Source organism: Paramormyrops kingsleyae, chromosome 10 (assembly GCF_048594095.1).
Source record: "Paramormyrops kingsleyae isolate MSU_618 chromosome 10, PKINGS_0.4, whole genome shotgun sequence".
Classification (NCBI taxonomy): domain Eukaryota; kingdom Metazoa; phylum Chordata; class Actinopteri; order Osteoglossiformes; family Mormyridae; genus Paramormyrops; species Paramormyrops kingsleyae.
Genome location: NC_132806.1, coordinates 9,520,159 through 9,530,013, shown reverse-complemented (window position 1 = coordinate 9,530,013; position 9,855 = coordinate 9,520,159). Strand labels below are relative to the sequence as shown.

The 9,855-nt window shown below is 51.7% G+C and overlaps 1 protein-coding gene across 1 annotated transcript; it reads right to left on the bottom strand.

Moving 5' to 3' along the window:
* Positions 1-1,133: 1,133 nt before the first annotated feature.
* On the bottom strand, positions 1,134-9,181 carry LOC111855468 (rho GTPase-activating protein 24-like). The gene is made up of 7 exons (XM_023834497.2): positions 7,755-9,181; positions 6,624-6,831; positions 6,278-6,410; positions 6,076-6,149; positions 5,161-5,282; positions 3,388-4,216; positions 1,134-1,907 (listed from the first exon to the last, which is right to left on the bottom strand). The coding sequence occupies exons 1-7, from the start codon at positions 7,870-7,872 to the stop codon at positions 1,670-1,672; spliced, it is 1,722 nt and encodes a 573-aa protein (XP_023690265.1). The 5' UTR covers positions 7,873-9,181; the 3' UTR covers positions 1,134-1,669.
* Between the last annotated feature and the right edge of the window lie 674 nt (positions 9,182-9,855).

The following is a 9,855-nucleotide window of genomic DNA, read 5'->3' as shown; positions in this document are numbered from 1 at the left end:
CATCCATCCATCCATCACACCAGGCCTTCTGCCCACTGGCCCCTGAGACCTGCAGAACGTTTGCTGCAGGAATCAGGGACGCACTGGGAATTGGGCTGCTGACTGGATGGACGGCTCCCCGGTGAGGTGCACAGATCAGGAACCCAGATCAGGAACCAGGAAGCCCGAATTGGGACAGCAACACAGAAAGCAGGACACTCACAGAACAGCCCAAAGCCAGGACGCCAGCGGCACCACACAGCAGCTGTGGGGAGCCGACTCCCAGGACCATCAGTCCAGATTTTCAGTGCCATGTTCTAGCCATGAACCCTAAGACACGACACCAAGACCCGAAACCACCAAGCCGGTGAACATGCTGGTAACTGAGACAGACACAGCAGGAACACGGACTGAGTGCATCAAGCCCCACAAGCAAGCCTCTGATTCAGTCAGACTGAGCCCTGTGCTGTCGGAGTAGCGTGACCGTATGGAGTAGGGTGACCGTATGGAGTAGCGTGACCGTATGGAGTAGGGTGACCGTATGGAGTAGCGTGACCGTATGGAGTAGGGTGACCGTACGCCCTCCTTTTCCCAGACTTGCCCCCCTTTTTGGGACCTAAAAATGTCTGAAATGTCCGGGATTTTGCTTTGTTTCTTGATGACATTGGCGCTCTGCAGATAGAACACTGTCCATGTGCATGTTCGTGTTGCTCTGACGCCTCTCTTTGCGTAATGCCCCCGATGTCGTCTTTACTGCAAAGCAGAACTTGGTCTCCCTATGTAGGAGTAATGATGAGCTATGGCCAATGCTCCCTTTATATAAGGATCCATAAACAGGCAACAGGCTCAGTTACCTGCGTAATGAGGAGCAGGTGTCACAGCTGTGAAAACACCTGTATGTGGAGCTCCTGTCTGTTTTTCATTATCCTTTGTTACAAATCTGTGTGTGTATGTGTGAGTGTGTGTATGTGGGGATTATATTTATATTACATTGTAGGGATCATTTTTCAGGTCTGCACAATGAATTTTGAATGCAATCAAAAAACTAAAAGTGAAACTAAAGGATATGAATACAATAGGTAATTACAAACCTGTGTGTGTGTGTGTGTGTGTGTGTGTGTGTGCGTGCTTACATGCAGAGAAGGAGAGCAAAGTGAACTCTTACACTTTATTTATTGTCAGCATCAGAGGTGATTTAACAAAGAGCTACTTTACCAAGCTGCTGTCGTTTGGCCCAGCTGTGTGTGGGTGGGGGCAGGCAGGACTGTGGTGACCTGCATTATAAAAACCCACACAGTAGTCAGGGGCATAGCTAGAGATTCTGCCCCCTCCCCCCCCCCGATAAAATATCACCTTAGGCCCTCTATGGTTGATTTTGCAACCCCAAGTGGCCCCTCGGTAAAATCTGGGGCCCCTTTGAAGTGCCGGGCCCCTTGAATCTGCCAGGGTATCCATGCCCCTCCATCGGCCCTGGGTTCAGTGGATGCTGCTGGAGCTGATCTTAGCGTAATCCCTGGAGGGCGGCAGTGCAGAGACTGGCAAAAACCTCACTGACTTCAAAGAAAATTCCACAGCAGCCTGTGGGGCAAATAATCCCAAGAGTGACCGTCCAGGCCGTAATGAAGTTCTGCCAGATGGTTCCAGGAGGTCCGTTACTCAGCCTGTCGGTCCTGCTCAGGACGTCTACCTCTCAGAAACTCTGGATGATACGCTCAGTCTTCCTGGCCTCCTTGGTGAGCTCCCCGAAGGTGTCGAAGAACTGCTCCATCTCCTGCTGGAGCAGGGCGTTGCGGCGGTCGGCGTCTGCGCAGGCCCGCTCCGCGTTGCGCATCTTGATCTGCACCACGCTGTACCAGTGCCGCTGCTGCTCCAGGCTGCCGCGCAGGATGGACACCTCGCCCTGCAGGGCCTCGTTGCGCTGCTCCAGGCTGAGGAAAGAGGAAGCGGTTGGAGGGACAAGCTGACACTCGTGTCAGAGAACTGGAACTGCAGAGGCTGAGTGCTGTACATATAACATATACAACAGTGCAGAAGGGGATGGATGGATGGATGGATGGATGGATGGAAATACATTAGAAAATACAGTAAAATGAGCTGGCTTGCCATCCCCTACCATACAAAGCAAACAAATTGCTATGGCTAACAGGACTGCTACTTTCAATCTGAAGAAATACTGGACACCTCCCCCCGCCCCCATTATAAAATTTAGTAACGGTGGGGGTGAAAGGACTGTGACATATGTTGGACTGATCTTACCCCACATTGGTTGAAAAAAGAGTATTTTATTTTTCAATAGAGGGATATCCTGTTAAATACGGGACAGGCAGCAGTTCAAATGGCTAATGATTTCGAACTCTGAATTATTACACTATGTCAGTGTTGCTTTAAGCTGATGTGTGATGCATCTTTTTACACATTGTGCATAGATTTCTGGGGCTAGAATGGAAAATGCTCACGCCAATGCCATGGTTGGGAGACCAGCCACATGTTAAGGCCATGATTAATACAGGAATAGAGAACGCTTCATTCCCCTGCTATGGACACTCGAGTAGCATAAGCACGTCTTTCAGTGCAGGGTCAGGAAAACAGGGGTACATGCTTAGCAGGGAGATGATGCTGGTGATCTTTTGACCTTGTGGCCACATGACCAAACACACAAAATCACCACCACACCTTCATCTTGTTGTGAGGATGCTGAGTGTTCATCAGTGTCGATCCCTGACTTCTTGGGGACCGTGGGCTCTGATCAGAGCGCTTTGGAACTACAGTGCCTGGGAAAGCTTCAGACATGCTGCCAGAGATGTGCGCTTCAGGCGAGACCTGACCTACGGTTCTACCACTTAGTATTAGAGTGGGTTTTAAAAATGAACCGGTGTGCCAGTTCCCAGAATGCTCTGCAGCACACAACCTGGGGCTCAAGGCCCCTGATGCATCCACACTTCACAAAAATTTGGCATTTCTGTGAGTCTTATGCTTGTTTTAATCTAGATTTTTCTGCTCCATTTGTTGGATCACTGTGCTGAGTGAGACTCTTGTGTTTTACCTAATTCAGCATGGAAAACGTTTCCACAAATGGAATCAGTCTGGTTATGTGAGGCTCAAATTATTAGATGCTTTAGTCTTTTGGCCTGTAATACATTTTGTTATAGTAACTATCTGTTGTTGGGGTGATTTAAGGAAAAAGAGGGTTCTTTAATGGAGTTAAATCGGAATCCCAATCCTGCCATATGGAGTGATCAGTGTTTTATAAAGAGTAATACATTGTAACAAGAAAAGGATTTAGGGTGAGATCTGTGGTCTTTGTACTATAAAACTCTGAGATGAACTGGAAAGTGGGGCAATCGTTGAAACGTGGGAGTCTGTAATTCTAGAAGCGTGAGCGGGAGCTTGTCATGCAGACGTCATTACCTTCTGATCTGGCTCTCGTATTCCTCCTTCTGCCTGGCCATCTGCTGCTGGAGCCCAGTGACGAGGCTCTGGATGGATCTGCTGCTTGAATGCAGTGCGGGCAGGTGGTCGGAGCCAGCTGGGGGCAGGAAGGTGTCACTGCAGCTGCTGGGGGACCCGTCGCTGATGACCAAGGAGGTCAGGGAACCGGGCCCAGGCTGGTCCACATCGGTCCTGGAGGAGCAATGGCCACCAGAGCCCGGGCTGACGCTGAGAGCGGCTCCCTCGAGGATGATCTCGCAGGAGGACCAGGAGCTGCTGTCCGCACACGCCCGATTGTGGTTGGCCAGGTGGATGTTGTCGTAGACAGACAGAGTGCTCTCATGAGCGTCGCTGGCCTGATGGGCCTCCTGCAGGAGGGAATGATAAGGAGGGCCAGTGCGGAGCAGGGGGGTGGCCTTTTCCACCAAGACCTGTCGCTGGGAATGGGGCAGGCGGTAGCTGCTGTGCGCAAAGTCGCCAAGGCCCCCCGGAGTGGTGGTGTGCGGAGCTGGGAGGCAGAGCTCCATCTCCGAGGCGTGCTGGGCTGGGGGGGTGTTTCCGGTGGGCTGGGGAGATTCCCGGGGCGTGGAGGCGAAGGGCAGCGACAGCTGTGGCGAGGCCTGGTGGCGCCCGGGGCCGCCCTCGGCGAGCGTGGTTGGACAGGATCTCTGTACCCACCGAGCCGAATCTGCGGGAGGTTCCGGCGGCAGGAGCGAGCCCGGCCCGTGTCCCGCTTCGGCGTCCTTGAGAAACAGGCCGTCACACTCCTGTATCAGCTCTGACATCAGCTGCTGCACCAGCGCTGCTCCTGTGGGAGAACATGCCGAACCACACTCACTCTCCCCGGCTACGTGGTCTTTCACGGCACAGCGCTGCTCCGTCACATGAGCCGCCTCTCCGCCGCTCGTACGCACGCGCATGCTCTCATTCAGAGAAACGCTCTCCCTCTCCCTCACACACGCACGGGAGGAATGTGCTCGCTCAGGGCTCAGGGGGCCTCAGCTGCCCTGTCTGAAGGTTAGGCGTCCTGGGAAAGTGCCTGAAGTGGCACAGATGGAATTACAGAAGCGTCTTTCTGCTCCGCGGCTGGGGGGCCCGCAGGGGGAGGTCACACGGACATGACCTGTTACCACGGTAAACATTCACAACTAATGCCGTCGTCATGCTCTCCTGCGCTGCAGTGCCTCACCCTGGCTAAATTTGGATTATACATTAATCATAAACTTTCTCTTATATAGTTAATCCTCTGATTATCTGTAGTTGTTTTTTGTACAGTGTCTGGTTAAAAAAATAGTACCAATTTGTACCTTTGCTTGGCACAGGAACATTTTTGTATCAGTGATGGTACAATAATGTTGTTTGTACCCTGGGTATGTTTCTCTGAGTCAATTTCTGTACCTTAAAGTAGACCACAAGGTACAATTACATACAGAAGGGGTGGTCAGTTTTATCCACAAAGGGCCGGTCTGTATGCAGGTTTTTGGGATAACCTTTAGGTCAGCTGTTCAAACCCAGGTGTGAGGACTCTTCAGCCAATCAGTTCACTAATTAGTAATCTAATTAGGGAGTCACAGCAAAAACCCGCATATACACCGGCCCTTTGCGGATAAGACTCTTTTTTTCTCCCAGGTTACACTTTTTTTGCCCCTTGTTGACTATATCTATACTACAAATGATGTTGACTTGGAATGCTAAATAATAATGGTTACATGTGCCTGTTGGTGGGGGATTGAATTACTAACAGACGCAAACCTTCGATGATGCTCTCCGGGTCATCAGCTTTGGGCCGCAGGATGTTCGGCCCAAACACGGTGGCTAGGTTCTGGGTGCTCATTTTGTTTATGTGGGAATGTGACTGCACTTCAAACAGGAACCTGGAATGGGGAGACAGATGGTGCACACAATGTAGTGATTCAGAAAGCCATGCTGCGGGAGATGGACCCACAAGGCAGGATTAAGATGTTTGATTAAGATGTTTAACCGTGTATGAGGTTCCGTATTTGCTTAGGGCATTGTTTCCCAATCCGGTCTTTGGAGACCTGCAGACAGTCCACGTTTTTGATCCCTCCCAGGTAAGGAGTTGGAAGGGAGCAAAAACGTGGACCGTCTGGTAGAGAGCTGAGAGGGAGCAAAAAAGTAGATTGTCTGGCAGGGAATTGGGAGGGAGCAAATAAGTGAACCATCTGGCAGGTAGCTGGGAGGGGCAAAAACATGGAGCATCTGGCAGCGAGCTGGGAGGGAGCAAAAAAGTGGACTGTCTGGCAGGGAGCAAAAACACGGACCATCTGGCAGGGTGCTGGGAGGGAGCAAAAACATGGACCGTCTGTGGGTCTCTGAGAACCGGATTTGGAAACACTGGCTTAGAGGAATGGAGATGGCAGCTTGTGTGAGTAATGTGTGGGAGATGTCTGCTCTGCACTCATTCCCAGTGTGAAGTGTTCAGCAACGCAGCATGGGGACTCGCTGTTGTGGAACAAATCTGTCTGCAAATGATTCCTACTATTTCCAGCTCATTTCATGAGCAAATTCATATTATATCACCTGGATCGCGTAAAAGCTAAAGCAGGAACCTTGATAGCGGTGCTGTGAATGGAAGCAGGAGAGCTGCCCGCTGTCGCTGTGTCGATGTCATGGGCAGGACACCGTTGCTGTGTGTCACACACTCACCGGCAGACGTAGTGCAGCAGGCTGAAGTTAGCGACCGGTAGCTCGTGCAGCAGTTTCTTCAGATCTTCTAGAGTCTATAGGAGACAGATTTGTTACGAGTTTTAAAGTGCCCCCAGAAGAGCTGTTGGTGACTGATGGTGGCAGTGATCCCAGCCACTGTGGCCTTCTGAGCTCCGTTTCTCCTGCCTCCAGTGACATGTACCTGTCTCCTTTCCAAGTGGACTCTCTTTCCGCACTGCAGGAATTCCTGGTAGCGGGAGAAGGGAACCACTGGCTCAGGCAGCTCCCGCAGGTAAAGTTTCAGCAGGGAGGCCACCGTGTGGACGTCCGTGGAACTGCATCGTACAGGAGCGCACGCGAACACGGCTAGTTACTCATTAATGCATGTTGTGGTTATGTGTTTTGACATTCGTTTAACATTACGATTCACAAGTGCAGTTATTCAGGAAATGATTGCACACCTGTTTGACCATATCGAATCACCAAAAGCCTCATATGGTTTCGCATATTCCCTTAAAAGAAAAGCATTATGAAGAAGCCTGGCCCACCTGTCAAATGTGGGTTTCTCCCCGGTGTCAAAGGCCACCTGGAGCTCCTTAACCAGCGTGGCCTGGCCGGGCTGCCGGAAAAGCCCCACTTCCTGCAGGCCGTGCTCACGGATAAATGCCACGCACTGCTCCACCACCAGGGGTGCTGCATGCTCTCCATAGCGCCGCTCGTAGACCACAGTCTCCTCCAGACGCTGCCCAAAGACACCTTAAGGGCAGAGAGGTGCAAGACTTAAGACGAGGCGATGTGTGCGGGACCGAGTCCATATCACATCACGCAAGTGATGTGGGAAATGAGGCTTAGGGACTAACAAGCTCTGCCATTCCTACTGCAAACCAGTGCTGGCTAATACAGTAAGTAATGGGCATGGGTAACACCAGCCAGTGTTAATGCTGAGTAACTCCATCCAGTGTGGGTTTCAAAATCTCAATTCTCTCAAATTGTTGGGAGTGGAAAGCAAGAAAGGAGGAGAAAAGAGGGAGAGAGGTGGGACAGGGTGGTTCTGCTCCTAACATTCCCTATGACTGCTAATGGGTAACAGTGTTCAAAGAAACATTAACCAGGATATATGCCGTCCAATGACCCCCTGCAAAGGGGACCTGTGCTTATGCACAGCTAGAGCACAGCTCGTTATCAGCATGACTTAAAGTGACATTTACCCTGGAAGCTGCATAGCCTAAAGCAGTTTGAATCACCAGCGGGTTTAGTCTTTTCTGCTTGACCTTGACTTCCCTGGAGGATATCACAACATGGGGGGGCTGGGGGGGGGGGGCTTGGTTACTCAATGTGTAGCGTGGTTGCCTTGTTCTCCCCATGCTATGCAGGTGCTCTCTGGAAGAGCTGTCTTTTCTAAAGTGCCCAGTGACAAACTGGCAATCTGTCGTGGGTGTGCCCCAGCCCAGTGCTCCCTGTTAGAGGTCCCAGGCTCCCCTGAGACCCTGACCAAGGAGATGATTGGACAGGCATCATATCATTGCTACAACCAGCACAGGTGCTCCTGTTGAATCCCTTTACCCCAGGACTGTGATAGTCTTCTTCCACTCTCAGCCTCAAGGTCAGAACCCTACTGATTGCTGTAGCGCGTGTCGCTGCCGTAAAAGCACAGGGGCTGGGGGCTTCTGGGTACTCACGTCTCTTGAAGCTCAAGACTCTCTTAATCTTGCGGTAGGTGGAGTTGGAGAGGTGGCTGCTAGTCCGGCATACGGCCTGCTTTCCCTCAGGCGCGTTTTCCGTGCCTCGCGCCCCCATGTCCTCTGTGCTCCGGAGCCCTCCCCAGGTGTCTCGTGTGAGAATCCTTCAGAGGGTGTGACCTGCTTGGGACTCTCCTGCTAGGACCTCCACCTGCTCGGCATGTCTTCTCCTACTGGCACCGGGCTGCTCCAGCACACGCCCTGTTCTCTCTCCCTTCTCCTTCCTCTGTGTACTCCCACCCGGCCGGGACTAGCTGTTCCTAGCTGCCCACCTCCCTCTCTTCCTCAAGAAAAATAAGATAAGGTTTATTCCTCAGCCTTTTCAATCTGAAAGTCGAGCCAGACTGAATCCCACAGCTTCTTTGATTATCCACGGAAGCTGGTGGATACTGTTAAACAAATATTGCAGTCACTCGCGTTTTAAAAATAGAAATACGGAGTCCCGTTGCTTTCCGAGGGGTTAGGAATCTTTCCCAGCATTGAGGAATTACAGATGTCCAATATGCAGGGAGAATTTGAGCTGATGAGAAGATGATGCTCAGTAAGGATGATTAATGCTGTTAAGTCTGTGTGGAACAGTTCTTTGAATAAGCAGGAGATCCACAGTTTAGCTGTTTCAAATCATGGTACATCTATAAGTGTGAAATCATTCCTTCAGGTGACCTAGGTGCCTTCCAGCACATACAAACAGCCCGACTCCCCGTCCTGATTCCTCAGGCTCTTAAACAGATGGATTGCTTGAGTCTCTTCCCAGGCTCCCCTGTGTAAAGGCATAAAGAATCCCCCAATTGCCCGTACCTGCTCTTCCAGGACGTCCTTCCTCACAATCGGGCCCGTCCGAGTTTCTGTTGGACCGTGAAGTTTGAGTTCCTCTATCCCGCTGTTGAGACGGTTTTAATTTGCCTGGCGCCCCCCCATGTAGACACCCTGCCCCCCCCCCCCCACCCCGTCTTTGCTGATTGCTCCTGTTCTTCAGGAATGTGTTTTGTTTTCTTTCTCTCTGAAGTGTGTGCACTCTCTCTCTCTCTCTCTCTCACTCACTCTCTCTCTCTCTCTTTGGAATTAGGTCTAATCTCCCCTTTCCATTGTTCCTCTGACGAGCATGCAGAGGAGAGCTGAAATTGCAGCAGGCGCTCTCTCCCTTATCAGTCACCTCAAAACCAGCCCCCCCCCCACACCGCCCCCAGCTCAGCCTCTCTTCCTTCATCCACAAACTTCTCCGGCTGCTTAGTGGACCACAGTCAGCGTGGCGCTGCCTTTTTCTCCCGCTTTGCCCTAATCATTAACGAGCTCTGGCAGCGTGACCGTCGCATTAAATCCACATCGCTGCCCCCCTTGATGCTCCACATGCTGGCCTCATTGACTTATTTTTCCAGCTCCCCCCCCCCTCCTTTCCCTCCCATCCCTGATTTGCCCTTCATATATGCCAGCAGTGGAGGAGTTTGACCTCCGATAAGACGCCCGGCGTCGTGTGGCTGAGCGAGTGCCGCCACAGTGCCGGTGCGTGTTAATGCGCATGCACGTCTGCATGCGACCGGGAGCTCTTATCTCTGCTGCCGGGCTTAGAGGAACAGCGGAAGGTAACGCAGAGCTGCAGGGGCGGCCTGTAAGCACCACTAAGGTGGCGCTGAGAATTCATCTGGGATGCTAATCTGCCGGACAAGCCCCGGAGCGACTCACCCACCACTTGTAGTCAGGTTACTGTAGAGGTGAGGGACAAAGCCCCCCCCCCCCCAACCCAGCCTCTTGGTGCTTTTCTGGGACTTGTGACAGAATGCACTCATGTTAGAAGACTGGTTATCTACGGTATGTCCTGCAACTGTGTGAAGCAGGCAAGCTTAGCAACTTGATTTGGAGATTAGACTGGCTCCTTACCCACTGTGGGTGTGTTTGTCGCCACAGAGATAGAAACTGGCTTCAGAGGTGACATATTTTTGGCGATGTTCCTCCACCAAACACCAGGGGTCAGCACCAAAGTTGCACATGCAAGTATAAAGGGCTTCCACAGGTTACATAAACCTCTGAACAAGGGGGAGTGTGG

Bases quoted from the DNA above. Each gene is read 5' to 3' on its own strand.
- LOC111855468 (XM_023834497.2), bottom strand. From the start codon at position 7,872: ATGGGGGCGCGAGGCACGGAAAACGCGCCTGAGGGAAAGCAGGCCGTA. The intron at 4,217-5,160 runs GTTTGCGTCTGT...GTTCTCCCACAG, and splicing joins CCCGGAGAGCATCATCGAAG to GAGCAGCGCTGGTGCAGCAG. The intron at 1,908-3,387 runs GTAATGACGTCT...CTCTTTCCTCAG, and splicing joins TACGAGAGCCAGATCAGAAG to CCTGGAGCAGCGCAACGAGG.